Source organism: Trichomycterus rosablanca, chromosome 27 (genome assembly GCF_030014385.1).
Source record: "Trichomycterus rosablanca isolate fTriRos1 chromosome 27, fTriRos1.hap1, whole genome shotgun sequence".
Classification (NCBI taxonomy): domain Eukaryota; kingdom Metazoa; phylum Chordata; class Actinopteri; order Siluriformes; family Trichomycteridae; genus Trichomycterus; species Trichomycterus rosablanca.
In genome coordinates this window covers 14,908,140-14,926,666 of record NC_086014.1, presented here as the reverse complement: position 1 = coordinate 14,926,666, position 18,527 = coordinate 14,908,140, and the positions used below count along the sequence as shown (strand labels likewise).

The following is an 18,527-nucleotide window of genomic DNA, read 5'->3' as shown; positions in this document are numbered from 1 at the left end:
AAACAGGATTCCTTACATTCATTCATTCCACCTACTGGTATGTGATTCGTGACGTGGAAAGAAACTGGTGCACCAGGAGACGTGTGTTCATCTCCATCTAGTCTTAGTGCTGGTGCTTTTATATTTTCGACTGGAGTGCTGTTCCCCTCCTGCATTGTCACTGTATCCCAACAACACTGCTGTACCTGCTATGAGTCCATCACACACTACCCTGTTCTTACCGGTGCAGTACTGAGAACGATCCAACGTCCAAACATCAGGTCCATGGGGGGCATTCGGGCCCCGTTTGATTGTTACATAGGGCATGGGATTTAGGGAAGGTATATAGAGCAATGCATGACCTACAGTCAGTAATTGTATAACCACAAAGTCGATCTGTATGGAAAGTGCGGCTCGTAAATAATCCTAATAAATGGTTGAGGGTCCTTGTCAAAAAACGTAGCAGCTATAACAGGCTTTGCCCCCCCCCCCCAAACTTACACTGACTGGGGGTCTGGATAAAGTCTGAAACTACAGCCATAACAACCTAGGACAGTGCCTGACTGAACTAGAAGCTTTGTTTCTGGTTTGAATTTGTCGTGGAAGCCAACCAGTCCTCGACCCCACTGAACACTTTGATGAATCGGAAAACTGACCGTGAGCCGGGCCTTCTAGTACGACCGGTTCCAAAAGTTTGTGGACGGCGCTGGCAGAGGGGTATGTTCTGGTTTAGAAACTGGACGTCCAGCAGCATGGTGGTCTGTTTTTTAGGGCTCTGTATGTATGTATGTGAAGGCGCGGCCCAGCAGGCGTACAGACGTTGTGTTCCCCGCTGAGGTTCCCGTGCTAAATCCGCGGATAAACAAGCGCCGCTAATCTCTGCTCGGCTAGCGGGAGACAGGATACGCTCGACAGCTGTTCGTTAAAATAAAGAGGGGAAAAAAACGGACGCCCGCGCGGATCTGATCTAAGTTTGGTAACGGGAACAACTGCTGGTTGTTGACAAGCTCGTGGTAGCAAGCGCTCGCGGTTCTTCTGAGGCATCGCGCGTCTGGATGCATTAACGGTACGATTAACGTCGGCCTCGTCCGCTTTTTAAAAATCAAGGGGTCTGGATACTTTCTGAGTATACACACTCGTGTGAACACGCCGGTGCTTGTGTATTACGGGTATTAGGGTTGCTGTTATTTTTAACGTTGTTTTGGTGAAGTCGAGACGTTTCCGGTAGCGTCCACAGCCTCCACCTCCAGCGCGTCTTCGGTTCCAAACTTTCAAGCAGCCCATAATTCAGCGGCGCTGTCCGTGGCTAGCAAACACGCCAAGCGCTCCGCCGGGGATTCGCTCAAATCTTAATAACTCGGCGTCCGAAGAGGACGTGGTATCAGTTACCGCTCCCTAAAAGCTCTGGCTCCGCTCAGCGCTCGCCGGGGTCCAAAACCAACAGGCAGAGAGAAGCAAGACGTTTCTGGAAACGCGGTGTTTAGTTTCCGCGGCGTGTTTTCTTTCTCCCGCGGCTGTGATGAAACGGGCGTCTGGGGCCGCTCTTACCTGCGCACACGCGTGTCAGGTGATAGCCCGGCTAATGACTCTGGAAGCTAAACAGAGCGGCTTTCTGCTTGTGGTTTCGCCGACCCCCTTCTCAGCCCCCTGTTTACCCCCCTGCTCACCTGTAAAAGTGTCACACCGCTGGTAAAATGTGATCTCATTAGCCAAGGATACGCTTCATTTCTCCTCCGCGCTCAGTCCGGGTTTTTCCCGCCTCGCCCTCTAGGGGGAGCCGCGACCGAATCTGATGCTGTGTTTTTCTCTCCTGTGGAGCGCCGGCGATTTATTGCGCGTTGGTGCAGGGGATGGCATGTGACAGGGTGCGGGTACCTAGCGGTGCGACACTCGAACCCCGGACGTCATGCGCACCTCGTCCCCTCACCGGCTGTGGTGGGAATATATGTTTCACGTACGTTTCACGGGACGCGCGGGGCCCGTAAATACATCCAGCCTTCGTGTGTTCTAGCCGTACTAACAGGCCCCTCTCTGTACGCCGCGCTCCTCTCCTCTCCTGTAGCCGGCCGCGGGACGTTTTTATCACGTCGCCCCCCTATTAAATAACCGTCAGATTTTGGAGGCGCTGTGGTTCGGTGGAGGTCGTGGCGTGGAAACCTGAGCCGTAACCGTGAGCGCGCCTGACAAATGAATAGTGAAGTATTCCTGCAGTCTAATAAATGTAATAAACGCTCGGCGCTGCCGGCTGTTCCGAGAACCGCGGTCGCACCGTATACACGCTGTACACAAAGTTTAAAAGTGAAACATGGAGGAGAATCCAGATAAACACAGATACACGTGGAGCTGTAACCCTGGTGCACCACGAGACAGTTAAAAATCGGTGCACATGTGCCACGATTCAAATCGGTTATTCATTTAAGATGAATCCATATTCACTTTAAACAGCAGAGGGCGCTGCCGCTATTCACCTCGCCTGGTTGACGTCACTACAGGGTTGCCAGGTTTGGAATTTTCCAGCAAATGTATTTATGTAAGGATACTTTCTTTATTTGAAGTATTTATTTATTATTCATTTATTTATATAATGTGGGATTTGTTTTAAAATTTAATTTCAGTGTTTTTTTGCACAATGAGCATTATTTGGCGTAGCTTGTACCTTCCTCAGAAATAAAAGAGTATTCATTATTTAGATAAATACAAGATAATCACAAATACAGGATTTTGTTTTATTTTTTTAAGAGAAATAATAAAAGGAAACTTTGTCATCATTTGTCTTCAATTTCATTTTGTTTAAAAGAATCGGAAGAAAAATCATATCGTGACCCAGTATCGTGAATCGTATCACATTATGGGTACCGTGTGTCGTTACATCCCTATTTACATCTCTGTAAAATCATACGAGGTTTTTATTTTTTAGATTCTGGCTACTCGGCAGTGATTAGCATTAGCGGCTAACTGCACGCGGCCTCTGTTAAATGCTAACGTCATGCTAGCTCTTTCGTCCTATCATGAAAGGTAAAGCAGCGCGCGCTCGTCGGGTCCTCGTGCTTTTAATCGCAGCTCTCGTACCGTCGGTTCTGCCTCTTGTTAGGGTCCTGCAGGCTACGACAATATAACAAAACAAATGTGTGTTTACCGCCGCGCTCTTTTCATTTGCGCCGCAGAACAAATGCCGGTTAGCCGTGTGCGCTCCAGCCGCGCGTATTTATTTAGCAGTTTGAGATGCTTGAGAGACGTAAGTGGAACCTTGGAGACGATGATGACGATGATGATGATGGTCTCCAGCTTGATTCTTTATTTAATTTGTAGCTCGGCGTGCAGCTATTGAGTTTAAAATTATACACGCGCCCGTAAACCCCCCAGAGCCCAACGCAGACCCAGGGGGGTGAGGGGGGGCACGGAGTGGGAGGGGGGGGGGCAGAGGCTCGTTCCATCTGGATTTGCTTTACTGGCACAAACAGGCCGGTTCTTATCACGTTCTGTGCACTTAAGGCTTCTAACGCTAAACTTCTAACGCTAGCGCTTTCCTTTCTGATTAAATGAGTGACGAGGCGGCGGTTTGAACGCTAAGCGTCTCGATCCTTCACGTTGTTGCAGACGTTTGGTTTATGCTACGTTTTTCCTGTGATGTCACACAAGCGGCTCCAAACGCCGGCGTAGACACCAGGGCAATCTTCGAAAAATAGTCGAGCCCCCTCCCAAAAAAAAACAGAAACAAAGATAATCTTTGAAAAATAGAGACAATCCCCCCAAAATAGAGACAATACCCAAAAAACTAAGACAATCTTTAAAAAATAGAGATGATCCCCCAAAAATTAATACACATAGAAGAATGTGAGGTGCGCTATTTGGCCAAAAGTATGTGGACACCTGATGATGAGCTTTTTGGAAATCTTATTCCATAGTGAATATCTTTGGCTTTAACAGCCTCCGCTCTACTGTAAACGCTTTCGCACAAGATTTTGAAGTGTGTCTGTGGGAATTTGTGCATATTCAGTTAAAGTAGCATCTGTGAGACAGAAATGTCAGAAAGGCCTCGCTAGCATTTGACGTTCCAATTCATCCCAAAGACGTTCAGTGGGGTTCTGTCTTCATGGGTGTCGTTTTGTGTTTAGGGCTGAAATTTAATAACGTAAACTCTGACACAAACGCAGCCAATAATCCGGCGTCCAGGCCTGAATGCACAGCGCGCTAAGTGCGAGCAGGGACGCGGTAGGCGGCGATGCCAAAGCCGCGCCGGCGCTGCACGTGTTCGTAATGGGTTCCTGCAGTGTTTACGTCTCCACTCGCCGTCTTTGTTTAGCTTCGTGTAACTCGTATCATGATGGCAAACTGAGAAATTGCAAACTTGTGCGATGGCCGGCGGATGAACCCGCGCAGACGTTTGTACGGCGTTGGGCGCTGGGTTTTGTTTGTGTGTACGTGTCGCAGCACGTGTGTGTGTGTGTGTGTGTGCTGCATTATCTAAAAGCGGCGGCGTACAGCCGGGATCGGGCAGTGACGCGCCTTTTGGCCGATTGATCGTCCTCTCGCTGTTGTTTTAACTCCGTGGCCCCGTGCGCCTGCTTTCTCTTCTGCGCCGCCATGACTCGCGTGTGTACGTTAGCGAGCCCGGCGACCCCGCCGAGGAGGTCAAAAGTCACCTGTTGTATATTTCGTTTGCCAAAGGCGCGGAGTTCAGAGGAGCCGGCGTGTGGAAAGACTCGAGGGATTTTTCCACGCTTTATTTCCTATTAGCGCTAATTATTTTGCAATCTCCCGCTCGTCTACCTGTGAAATGGCTTGGACATGCCCGTCCTCGTGTTCATCGGGCGCATACGAACAGGTGGGTAGGTGTCAATCTTCTCCTGAGTTCTGCTCCTGGTTTCGCAGGACCCCGGATGAACCGCGAGCATTTTGAGAAACAAAGAAGTGACACCAAGTGCATGACGGTCAGGACATTTTTATTACCTTCGCTTTGTTATGCAAATATGATGTAAACACGCGTGTTTTTGTTTTGTTTTGTGTTTTTAAAAACCAGCTGCGCTCACGCAACATGCAATTTCACGCCGTCGCTTCATTTTGCAGGCGGCATGACGTGAGTCTCGGTGTCTCTCGGGTTCGTGTTCTCCCCGGATCGGCCGCTCTCGTTCCAGCTTGCGTCGGGCTCTGGACTCTGTCAGGTCTCAGGGTTTGGGTTTGTCTTGTCTGCGGGCGCTCGTGTTCTTCCTGTGTGGGTGCTGGTTCACTCCGTGGAGATCTGCCGAAGCGTCCCAGTGTGCGAGAGGTCGATCGGCTGAATTCGTGTTTGGCTCCCTGTTCTGGGTCGACCAGGTTTGGCTCTGGACCCTCTCGGCTCTCAGGGTTCGGGTTGGTCTTATCTGCAGGCGCTGGGGTTTGCATTCTTTCAGTGTATGTCCTGGTTTGCTCTGTGTAGATCTTGGTTCTCGTCGTCTCTGCGCCCCTGTTAAACTAGAGGTTTATAATGATGCCTTTTTCAGGACCACTTGAATGGTACTTAGTTCATAGAAAAATAAAACAATGTAAAAGGTTCCTGTGGTGTAAACACACCCAACAAAATTCAGAGTATTTTTTTAGCATCCTGCCTCTCTCCGGTGGTGCTCGGCGGTCAGGCGTGACCGCTTCTCGGCCGGCCGGCCCGCTCAGCGTGAGTTCGTACCTCCACTCTTTCGGGGGCGCACAAGCCCTTTGTGACTGAGGAACCACGGACGTTAGAGGGGGAAGCGGTGTGTGTTTGTGTGGAGAGTTTTCGGAGCATGTATAAGAGACCTTACAGTTCCAGAGAGTGACACCGCTTTAGCATGACAACAGAAGGGGCGGCGACACGTCCACCAAAACACACATACACACACGGTCAGGGAGGACGAGGTGTGTGTCGGGGCTGTCTAGTTGGATCGGCCATGCGCTTCTGTCCCCGAGAGCCCCCTGCTTTCTGCTTCCTGTCGGCCTCGCAGAGAATCCGATCCTTTCAGCGGTATAGAGGGAACATCACCGCGCTCACACGGGCACATTCCACGTTTTTATTGTGCCCGGCGGAGGAAAGGCCCGGGGTTTTTGTATTCGGCTCAATCGAGCAGCTGTGTCTTCCTCCTTTCAGCTACATCTCACACACACAGGCTCATTTGCATAGCAATGGTTTTATCAAGGAGAAGAGTGTCACGCTGGAGAGGCCGACAATGCTCCTGCCAACAAGTTTATCTAAGCTTAAAGAGCTTTTTGAATTTCCATTGGCTACCTTTCACTCTCGCCTTCAGTCCCATGAGATGGCACCACTCAGACGCTGGCTCAAAGATGCTTCTCTAAATAATAATCCTAAAAAGGAAAAATGCCCGTGTTTAGTGCAGCTATTTGGGTTCTTTATGCCAATACTTCTTACCATGAAGAACCTTTTGATCGATTGCAATATTCTTGGTGCATTTTAACGAGCTCTTTATGAGATAAAACATTCATGTTCTTACATAAACCGCTTTTATTTTAAGGCAGCACGGCAACACACTAAAATATTTGGGATTACTGTTTCACTCACCGACGCGGCACGGTGGCATGGTGGGTAGCACTGTCGCCTCACAACAAAAAAGGTCCTGGGTTCAATTCATTTCCATTTTCATATTCTGCATTAAGCAGACACATTTTATCCAAATCGGCTTACAGTACTGTGACAGTATACAGTCTAAGTAAGCAATTGAGGGTTAAGAGCCTTGCTCAAGGGCCCAACAGTGGCAACCTGGCAGCGATTGGGGCTTGAACCAGCGACCTTCTTAACCACTAGGCTACAGCTGCCCCCCATCCCGGGTTCGCATGTTCTACTTGTGCTCGTTAGGGTTTCCTCCGGGCGCTCCGGTGTCCTCACACCAGTCCAAATCATGCAAATTAGAGTCAAGTTAATTGGAGCTACCAAAATTGTTCTGTGTGTGTGTGTGTGTTTGACCCACTGCGACCCTGACCAGTAATATCGCAGAGTTAATTAACTGAAAACAACTGAACTGTTTGTTTTGTGTGTGTATATACTGTATATATGTATTATATACAGTATATAGGGCTACATTTTCCAGACTCCCTTGTGCAATGTGTATATAAATCACAAGGTTCATGATCCTGGAACTGTCTTGATACGTCTTGTGGACTGTAGGGTATTTGGCATGTTCCTTACTAACGATATTAACGGATTATTTACTAATAACGTGCTGCACTAACAGTATTAAGAATGATCTCATAAAGGTTGTGTGTTGCACAGGGTGGAAATAATCATTTAGGAATTGACTGACAGGCCAGTGAATGTGTGAGACAGACAGACAGACTAGGGTACTAAGCCTAAGTCTTGGTTTTATGCTTATTTCTAAATAGCTCTGTCAAATTAGAAGTGATTTTACTACCAAATGCAATACACAAACCTAGCTTTCATAGCTTTCCGTCCATTTGTCGCAACCTTATAAACATATTTGGGTGCCCACACAGGCTGGGGTCTCTCTCACAGAAACAGGTGCCTGGTTAGATTTTCCATTTGCTCCAAAAAGAAGAATCTGCCTGTTCATGTCTTTTTTTTTTATTAGCGTTTGTGAGGAACGCAGAGTCTGGCCGTTTATAGCAACCAGAGACAAGACAGGCCAGAGAGTGGCGTGTTGGTTTTATTGAGGAAGTGAAATCGATAGTGAAGTTTATGTGTCTGACATGTGGAGACCTTATCGTCGTTACAGAGCTCACGGCACATTTGCGGCTTCGCTGTTAGCGCTATTAGACCGGCTTGTTATGAGCTTAGTGGTGTGTAGGGTATGTGAAAACACCTAATTATTAAAATATTTAGTGGCCTGCACAAAAACCCTGACCTCAATCCCACTAAACACTGTCAGTCCTGGCCAGTTTTAGGGTGAATCCAAAGCCAAGCCAAGAAAACTATAAGTCATAAGATGGTACATCGTGAGCAGGATGGGTGATACTAATTACTATTGAAACTTTAGGTTATAAATAATAAGGTTTTTTATTAACTACATCTCCTACGGATGAATGACAAGCCACCATGCGCTCCGTCCATTCCTCCCATCCCCTAGACTCCCTCCCTGAGCCCTAGCCAGCGTCATTACAGATACAGTCTTTTACCTCCGGATCAAACCAGCAGCAGCTAATGTACTCGAGATCGACATCAAAGTAAAGTAGAGCGCGAGCCTCGACCAATAAACTTTTTGGCCTCCCATTACATTAGCATTATTTAAAAGGAGAGGAGAGTCTTTAATAAACTCTATTAATCTTGGTGAGCGAGGGAGTTCATCGGTGCGCCCTCCTCCCGCCGCTCTCCCCAATCAATCAGCTCGGCCCCGTTAATGTATTCATGGGAACGGCGAGGCAGGACTTGTTTGACAGAGTTCCAAGAAAAGAAGAATTTATTAAGTCTCCACCTCGGGTGCAGCCGAGCCAGAGAACCTTTCACCAGTCGCACAATCAATAAAGAGCCCCTGAATATATGATCCATAATTATATGGGCAAAAATTGAACGATATATCTGATGTTATGACAAGGGTCGGATGGAACGACGTGAGAATGAGTCCGCGGGCTTCCAACGTTCGACGGAGTATGTGATAAAACCTGTTTGGTGAAATTATGTCACTGTGGTTGTAGTTGGCGCTGCAAAGTTTTGCAGGTACTCTTGTAATATTGAGGTTGAGTACTGGGCAGAGTGGACTGATGCTACATCATTGTGATAACATGCTCTTTGGCTGTTGGGTTAAGATCTTACAGTCTTTGCAGCTTATGCCAAGTTCACACTACACGACTGGATCTCTTGTAATCGGGAGTCTTTCAAGTCGGTGTGTATTTCACTCTACACGACTGATCGGCGATAGGGAGTTTCACACTACACCATCTATCACCAACTGGAATCGCAGGTGAAATTCCCTGGTCTCCCAAACTACGTTCTGTCACGAAAACAAACGTGAGAAGTGACGAGGGGTTTAACGATACCACGTCCAAAAATGCACGTCAACAAGAAGCAAGCGATCAAAGTTTGTGCAGCTTAAAAACAAAGAAGAACAATAAATTAATCTTATTGGATTTGGCAACGCAACCAGCTTGGATTGTTCCATAGTGAGTTGGAGGTTAATAAATATTGGTGTTATGTTTTGTAGAGAACGATAAGGTCAGAAATACTGTAAAACGTGAGTGTGTGCTGATGTATTCTGATATAAACTATATTATGCCCATGTCCCACCTTTTTACAACTCCTACCCCACGTTTCCCCTCACCCTGTATCTTGCGTTCTCATTGGCTGTTCGACATAGCACTCATTGCCAGTTGGGCAACTCAGATCCAGATATCTGACATGCTAGATATCTCTCTTCAGTCACTGAGCGCTCGAAGATCACTCGGCGAGCCGCTCGGATCGGGTTGTTGACCAGTTCACACATAGCGATTGAGAGCCGAGTTTTGAACACCGAGTTGCTCCCGAGCCGAGTGAAAATCAGGGCAAAAATCGTGTAGTGTGAACCAGGCATTAGAGATTTCAGTGAATGCAAAGGAAAAACTCTGAGACGACGCCAATGTTGTGGAAAAAACATTGACTCGTTTAATAGAAGTTTGTAAGATTCTTCAGCTCTTTTCATTCAGTCTTAAAATATTTCCCTTTGGTCGGGTTCAGTGATCTTCAAGTAGTCAGAAGCATCAGGTTGCAGTTTGATATCTACAAATGCATGACTAATTTATATGGTTTCAGCATGGCTGAGTAATGTAAAAGCAACGAGTCTGAATTTCATTAATCTCCACACGTTTGAAGCACGGCCAGGATCTTTTTTCCCTGAGACCCTGCAACGCAGATGATCCGTCAGCCCTCGCATTCTTCTGTTCGGTTGCTCTTACCAGCCAGCCATTTTCACATTAGGCAGAAGGAAGGGGAACATATGGACGCTGGGACAGGATCATGTCAGGGAGCAGGGTGGAGAGAAAGGCCCAGAGACTTCTCTCGCTCTGAGGGAGGAAAAAAATAAAAGGAGAGCGATCTGCTTCAAAGTGCCATTTCCATAATTGCCCTGTAAGTCGGCCGTGATGAGCTGAAGGGAGCGAAAAAAGCACAATCTTTCAGTTGGATGAACGGCAAAAGCTCACCTCCTCTTCCTCTCTATTCCCCCAGCTCTCTTTTCTCCCCAACCGCACCCCTCTTTTTTGCCTCTGTACCCTGTTTTTCTACCCCCACTTGTTGCTTTTCAGGGCCGGCAAAAGAATTCCTTTCTTAAAACTTGGTCAACAATAGGCATGAAATCAGCGGGCCCACACCGCTCCTCCCCTTTGCCTAGAAAGTGTCACTCTTCCAAGTCGGCTTGGGACAGAACCAGCGCACAACATGCACATAGTGTTCACATCCCCCTTGCCCTACTTGCTTGTCGACTAGCTTAATGTCATAAAACGCTTCAGAAATCCTTAAAAATCCCTATACAATGTTAGCATGAAACCTTAAATCTAAACTTTAACGCAGAGAAGGTTTGACCCGTGACTTCAGCATAAGCTCCCGGAAATGTGATTTGGTAGGTAAATGTGCTTATCACTCCTGTTCGGAGGTGCAGAAGTGGTTGGACAGCTAGCATCTTCACCCGTAGTGACAGTGTGGAACGTGTTCCATAATACAGTTCCGCGTCCACTCGTAGGTCACCGAACACGCCGGGCCGGCTTGTGAAAAAGAGCATCGAGAGTGTGTGTGCTTTTGTGCGTGTGTGACTAACAATCAGCAGCGCCTCATAAAAGGATTAGTGACCTCCGCAAAGAGCACAGGGCGCTTCAAAGCCTCAGCAGGGCCACAATAGCGCTGACATTTGTCCGTCTCTGAGCGGGGGAGACAGCGAGGGGAGGACAGGAGGACAACGCAGGGCTGAACCTCCCTTTCACAGCCCAACTCCAGCCCCTTCCAACACTGCTTATGTACTCCTCCGTCTTTCTCCATTCATCCGGAGGGCTGCTGATGGCTCCATTGGCTCAGCGCTCTCTCTTCCTCTTGCTCTCTCTCTCATGGGGTCGCCCCTCGCTGTCCTCCTTCTCTGCATCAATGACGGGCCAGAAAGATAGATTAGATTTCACTTTAATGATTCTCTTGCTGCACTTTTTTATCCCATCCAAATTGGTATTTAACAATGCATTCTTTCTGCAGCACAGCGTAGCTATGGACCTCTGCCATTGATGCTGAGTGGTGTTTTGAGATGAAAAAAAAAAAACCAAACCTCAGGCTCAATCTTATAGACTGAATTGCCATTTACTTTGGTGTCAATATGGTCTGGGTTTCCCACAGCTGCTCTTATGTTGAGTATTTAATGTTTTATTTAAGAAATGCAAACTCATAATGATTGGTGTAGGGGTGTAATTGCTTTAAAATGGTTAGGTGTCTGCATACTGTGTCTGCGTGTGCTTGTTAGCTATTCCCTTCTCATATCCGTCTTCTTTGAGAATTCTCCCGGGTGTATTGGCGAGAAAAGCTGCTCACCGCCAGAATGTTTAGCATCGCTCGCAGCGCTGGACTAAAAAGAGGTGTCGCTGTTGATTATTGCTCGTTAACCACAAGGACATCCATTTAACTGGGGATAAACGAGTGACACAGTGCACCCCACCACCCACGGCCTTCGTCTACAGCTTTGAGCAAAATGTCCATTAATGCAAATCAATTGTTGGGTGAAGAAAGGAGAAGAAAAATGGACATGTACGGTTACAATGCTGTGCATGTTCATATTTTGCCCGATGAAGCGTTTTAATATTTTATTTGATGAGATCTTCAGAGTATTCTTGCATTTCTGGTTAGTTTAATGCTAACATTGCTCAAAATCCTAAACAGATCACAAACAATATTTAATTATTTATGACAGTAAATAAATAAAAAGCATTCTGTTTATATATTTTTTATTCTTGTCAAGATTTGATGCTTTTTGTTTGTGATGTCTGGAAGGTGTTCACATAACCACAAGAATTTTTGTACACTGGGTGTTCTTTAACCATTTTTGTTAGTGCCATAAAATGCATTTTCCACATAATAAAACTCTTTATGGTAGGAAACTATTATTCCATTTTATGGCCCCAAGAAAAATGGTTAAAGATTTTTTTAATGGCATTGCTATACTAGGAGTGTAAATTAATGTAACCAAAAACCCTGCTTCAGTGTTCCCAGCAGCTGACCTTATAAAGCTTTTTTTCACTAATTCAGTGGAATGTGTCTTTTGGAGCGTGTGTAAGAAGGCGGTTTATTGTGTAATTTATTTTATTTGATGTAATAAATATAAAAGTCACTAATAAAGGTAAAAATGCGTCGAGCACTGTGACATTACGCTAGTTACATGTTAGCCTGAAATGTTAGCCACTGAGCTAACCTGCTAACCTGAGAGAGAAGTGGTGCTATCAGTATCGCGATTTATTACTGTGATTTCCGTGGGGTATTAATATATTCATATAATGTATTGTGTATAAAATAACTACATTCTCTTTTCAAAATATTCAACTTCAGCTTTTTATTATTAAAATATTGAAAGTTTATTACGTGAACATTGTTTTGTTATTGTTAGCATACATTCCAACTCATCAAGCGGTCATGCGCGGGCACGTCATATTTGATTAGACAACACCGGTCACTCGCGCGCGCCCGGCACCTCTTAAGCGCGGGCACCTTCTCTGTGCGCGTTCCCGCGAGAAAAAGTAAAATACTGACTATTTTCAAACCCCTTTAACATTTTATTATACTTCAAGTGGTCTATGAAATCCACAAATACCGACCAGACCTGAATTATACAGCAGGTGACGATTTAAAATTCGTCTTTCTGAACTTTATAATTATTTATAGTGTTTATAAATAATTACATTGACTGATTATGCGATTAAATCTGCTGCATTAGTGAGATAATCAAATCAAATATGTTGGGTTTAAACAAAGCCAGACGCAGATGAAGTACATAAGTAACCTAGTTGTATTTTTTACTTAAAAAAATGCATTTACATGCGCAGCTCTTGAACATATCAGGCTGCAGGACCTAAAATAAGGTTTTAACGTGGATAAACATTTTGTTATTTATTTACACTCTTATTATAAAATAAATACAGTAATAATATATATCTAACAAACTGTTCTTTTTATATATTTATTTTAAATATAATGTAATATTTGTTATTGCGGGGTTTTTTGTACATAGCGTATTTGCTAAAACCTGTTTGTAAGATAATGTGCTTTTACACAGAGATGAATGGATATGATTTTTGTGTAATGTTTGTAATGTTTAAAAAATATCATAGCCTATTTTTTTTTTAAACACAAGGATTGTGCAGCTTTGAATATAAAGACACACAAGTTTTAAGCTTCTTGTGTTTACTTTCTATTTTATAAACTTAATAAATTTTCCCTTTTAAATTGTAATAGTTACTTTAAATAGTCATTTAATTTACTTGTATAATAATATTACTATTTATTATTATTGTGCGCATTTAAACTTGTATTTTTCTACACATTTTTCTATCTGCACTGGACCGTAAATGCTTCCCTTACACCTAACATCACCAGCAGCCTCTTCCTTACACAACAAACCTTTAAATATTAAATAAATCGAATAGAAATCCATTAAATAAGCATTATTAGAAAGATCACGACAGTATTTAAACGTTTTAAGGTAAATAAAAGAAGCACAATTTTCTTCCCAGACCCGAGACCAGTCCGATGGTTCCAGGCTGTAGAGGGCGCTCCAAGCCCAACTTTGCTGAACTTTGCCAGCTTGGGAACAAAGCTGCTGCCATGCAAATGATCTGATCGAGGAGGGGGATTAAACATAAATAAATGATTTCTCAGTGTAAAGGAGGCATATGGCAAGCAGTGCGGCATCGGTGTCTGATTAGAATTCATTATGCATCAAAAAAGAGGAGCCAAATCACACGTTTTATATGAAAGCGCTGATTACGCAAGCAATCCTCTGATTACGCAGAGCCATTTGTGACATTTCAGCGCATTTAGAAGAATAAAATACTTTTGAAGAAAAAAATCTATTAAATTATATTCCAGCTAAATTAGGTCGTGCGCTTTTTTAGGTTAATATAAATGAAATAATTATTCTTTTTATATTGGCTGTTACGCCTCGATGAGGATAATCCCCATCCATTAATATCCAAATGTGCGATTCAAGAAGGAGCTAATTAAGGTTGAGTCTCTGAAATAGGAAAACGCTTTTAAATCGACCAATTCAAGCTTAGCCAAGACTTAACAGCCCAAGTCAAGTTCCCTGAAGAGCAGTGCACATTAAAACACAGCCGAGTATTTCACAAGTCTGCAACAACTGCACGGTTGCGCCCAAATATAAAGCCTGCTAGGCCTACCAGAACAGATATTACTACACTCCTTTTACCACATATTATTTTGTCTATTAGGATTCAGTATTGAATGTAATTGAATTTAGAGCAGGAAATTAGATAAACGCACATATCGTTAAATGCAAATATACAGGCTACCCAAGACATATTTAAAGCTACAACAATCAAATCGCATTTTAAGTTGCCGTTCATTTATTAGCCAAAATATAGACTTTCTTGTACAATTTCGGATCACAAGTATGTACATTTTCTTTCTTAACGTTATATATATATACAAAACATTGCAACATCGAATCCTCACAAAACAAAAGAAAAAAGGAGAGGGGAAAATCTCACAGACTACAATTTCTTACAGCATTGCATTAGCAATTATACACAAGGACATGCTTACAAGGTAAGTACACAGGATGTGTTATTTCAACAGTTTTTACATTCCTTATAACAGGTTCAAATAAAAAACCAAGACGAACAGTCTCTGAAAACAGCGGGTGGGAAATAAAAGAAGCATGGCAGCTCCAGGTTGGTTCTGAGGCCTTGAATGAGCATGAGGGGGAAAAGCAATCAGAACTGGGGATCGAATATTTAAAAAACTAAATAACTGTAGGAATTACAGACCGTTGCATGATGTGTAAACTTTGCTGTTATTAATAATAACCATTGCGTTGTGTTTCTTCTACTTTTTGGTTGGTGTGTTTCTAGGTTGTGTAGATAAAATCCAGCCTATAAGGACAAACACTGCAAATAAGCGTGTACAGTACATGTCATGAAATATTGCACCAAAATGTTCGCAGTAACTAGCTATGCCTAAACTCCTGTCCATATTTAAACATAATAGTAATAAATTAAATATACTGCCCATGTGTAGCCTATTGTTTGATTGAATTATTGCCTGAAGACGCGTTTGAGATTCCATTCTCGTCTTGATGTTTCACATCCAACTGCACAAAAACCAAAAGCGCACATGGAAATAAACCAGGTTCAGACGCAGCTCGGAATAAAACAACTCAATTAACTAAATGAGATTTTCAGATCATTTTCATGAAGCTGATTTGTATAAATCGATGACACACTTGCTTATTTTTATTTGCTTTCAAGGCACTAGATTTTTTTTGTTGTTTCAAATAACGAGAGCAATGAGAATGAATCAAAACTCAATCTGGATACCTGAATAAATGAATAAAAGAGAAACAGCAATAATAATTCTTCTTAAAAATTCGAGTGTATGAAGGAATAGAATTGCATTTCCCCATTTTAGTCCGCATGCTTCCTCTTGTGTGGAGTTTTTTTTTAGCCTTTTGGAGTTAGTAAAACAAGGCGCCGGGTTGGAAAGCGAAAACAGTGTTTGAGAGGAAGGTGTTCACAAAAGTATTCACATGTAGGGCCCAGGCTCAGTGAGACGGATGTGATGTACCTGTGTGGGCAGTCTCTGAGCTGGCACTGCGCTCCTCTGTGTGCCTGCTGCCGGAATACAGGGCAAGCCCGTTGGCCTGATTGGCCAGTCCTATATAGTGGTTTGAGTTGAGGAGCGCAAGCTGGTGAGCCGAAAACGCGCGGCTCGTCCAGTTCTGCAGTTTGCCCACAGGGCACGAAACAAGTCTGTGAGTTGGCATGACTGTCTGGGCCGCGCTCCCGTTCACGATCGGAGATTTCCGGGGATTGTCCGGACTCGTGGCTGTCTCAGCCAAAGACCAAATCTTAGGTTTTTGCGCCGGGGCTGCGTTGTTCTCCGCAGGGGGGGAGTTGGACACCGGGTTGAGTTTAATCTGCTCGCTGCCGGGCGCCCTCGTTTTCAGTTCTAACGAATGACCGAGGTGGAGGTGATGGAGGTGGTGATGGTGCAAGGGTCGGTCAGTGTCTCTGTGCGCGTCTCCGTGCAACTCTCTGCCCTCCTGACTCGCGGCTTTATTAAAAAGCTTCGGCTCGGGCTCGTGTAAATCCTCATAGCCGTCCGAGACTTCCGAGTCGCAGCTAGCGTCCAGTTTGGAGTCCAAGTGCAGCTCGTCCTGCTCGTCCAGCTCGTCCTTGCTCTCGATGTTCTCTGTGTCGATGTTCTCCAGGTCGATCTCCTCCTCGTCCTCACGCTTGTCCCCGTCCTCGCCCTCGTGGTCGCTGCCGTACACGTTGCCCTCCTCGTCCGTGCGGTTGCGCGGCGCCCAGGTCATCTTGTTCTCCTTCTTCAGTCTCCTCCGGGCGTTGGCGAACCAGGTGGACACCTGAGTGAGGGTCATCTTCGTGATGATAGCCAGCATGATCTTTTCACCCTTGGTGGGGTACGGGTTCTTGCGGTGCTCACTCAGCCAGGCCTTTAGGGTGCTCGTACTCTCTCTGGTGGCATTTTTCGGTCTGGATGGGTCTCCGAACTGGTACTGACCGTAGGAGTAAAATGCTGGGTGAGGGTGGGCAAACGCTGGGTGCTGGACACCAGGACTGTCTTTAAGTTCATACTGAGCTCCCTGAAAAACAAACACAACACTGTAAGCTCACAGGTAGTGTGTGTGTAGGGTATGAAAATGCAATACTTGGACTGAATTACATTTATTTTCATTTCATTCGTTTCTGAATTAACCAAAAAAGAATTTATGTAAATTATTCCTTCATTTAGAAACAATTTTGATTTAAATTTAAATTGCATTATAATATTTAAGTTAATTGTAATATTAAAGCGTTGGTTCTGTTTTTGCAGCTTAACAATTCACTTGGTTTGGACATTTAAAACAATGAATCCGTGCATGAATTATTTACTTTCTTGCTTTTATAAATACTTCAATAATAAACAAAAACACTTTAAATGTTAAATACAAATGTGGGGGTATTTTAAGTAATATTTATCCAACAAGTTTATCCGGGTCTGAGATAATACTGACTGATTATTATATAATTATTGTAAATGTAAAGAAAATACAACTTTACAGTTGTGGACATGATTAGGCAGCTTGCTGACTTAGAATTACATTTTCAATGCTTATTTTAATTACTAGTAATGAAGTATATTACTAAACACGATTATTACATTATAATTTTTATTATTATTTTTTTTTTAGTTCCAGTATGCAGAATTCTGCGCTGTATAAAGTTAGATTGATTATTTTGGCACTTTTTCGTTTATTTCAGACGTGCCAAACATAGTCAACAGCAAAGTTCAGCGATGTCTTGCAAAACTAGCCTGCAACAAGCAAAAACGCGCACGGTGGAAATTCACAGACTGGTTTAAACGAACGAACCCTGTTCTGAAATGTAAAAGAAGCACACAAGAGCAGAAAAAAGACAAGATACAAGATTCACGTCAGAGTTTTGCATAAGTGGATAACTCACCAACTGACTGAAAATAGACAGGTCGTTTGAATAAGGAAGGAAAGCTCCATAGGCGTGTGCGGCGGTGAAAGGTGATCCGTACATGGTGGACAGGACGTTGGAGAGCGTACCGGACGGACTCAGCTCGCCCCCGCCGCGCCCGCTGCTGATCCCCTGCCGCTCTTGCTGGTATATCGGTCGGATGTATTGGTATCCCAACTGTGGGAAAGACATTGTGGTGCGGGAGCGAAAAAAAGCGCGTACGCACACACACGCAACAAAAGTGGGGCAAATCGGCTTCTCGATGCGCGCTGCGATATCCACTTAAAAGTGAGCAGAAAAAGTGCAGGGAAGTCTATATCTCCTCCGAAAACGGGCCGCGCGTAAACGATCCGCCGGCCGCCTCTCTTCCTGGCTTCTCTATTGATCTGAATGGACTAAGGTCAGGTCCTTACAGATTGCTTTAGATTATTGGGACGCCTTTTGCTCTGATTGACATTTCTAGTCGCACCGAAGCTCCTCCTATTCCTCAAGCCCTCACCCCCTGGTTCTCTTTCTCTTCCTCTCTCGGTCCTCTCTCTCTCTCTCTCTTTTCATCCCGCTCTCCTTAGTGTTTTACCTCCCATTTTTGGGGGCTGTATTCAGTCCGTTCTGACGTCGCGATCTCTTATTTGAAAGAGTTTCAAATCTCATTTTATGGCTCGCCAATCATCTCATTTGTCATTTGTTCAGCGCTGCAGTGCTTCCCTCGGTTCTCGGGGTAATTCTCATTATTATTATCATTTTTGTTCTTACCGTCCACACATGGTACATATTTTATTTGTTGAGTCGTTAACTTTTTTTTTTTTTTTAGCGTTTAACGTTTTTAAAGGGACTATTTTTTCCAGTGCGCATTTTTTACAGGCGGGACTTTAAGAACTTAAGAACTGGACGCACTTCGGAAAGTTCGACTGGCG

At 44.4% G+C, this 18,527-nt stretch overlaps 1 protein-coding gene across 1 annotated transcript; it reads right to left on the bottom strand.

The window, feature by feature from the left end:
• Positions 1–14,449: 14,449 nt before the first annotated feature.
• irx3a (iroquois homeobox 3a) lies at positions 14,450–17,979 on the bottom strand. The gene is made up of 2 exons (XM_062989607.1): positions 17,593–17,979; positions 14,450–16,733 (listed from the first exon to the last, which is right to left on the bottom strand). The coding sequence occupies exons 1-2, from the start codon at positions 17,803–17,805 to the stop codon at positions 15,669–15,671; spliced, it is 1,278 nt and encodes a 425-aa protein (XP_062845677.1). The 5' UTR covers positions 17,806–17,979; the 3' UTR covers positions 14,450–15,668.
• Positions 17,980–18,527: the final 548 nt, after the last annotated feature.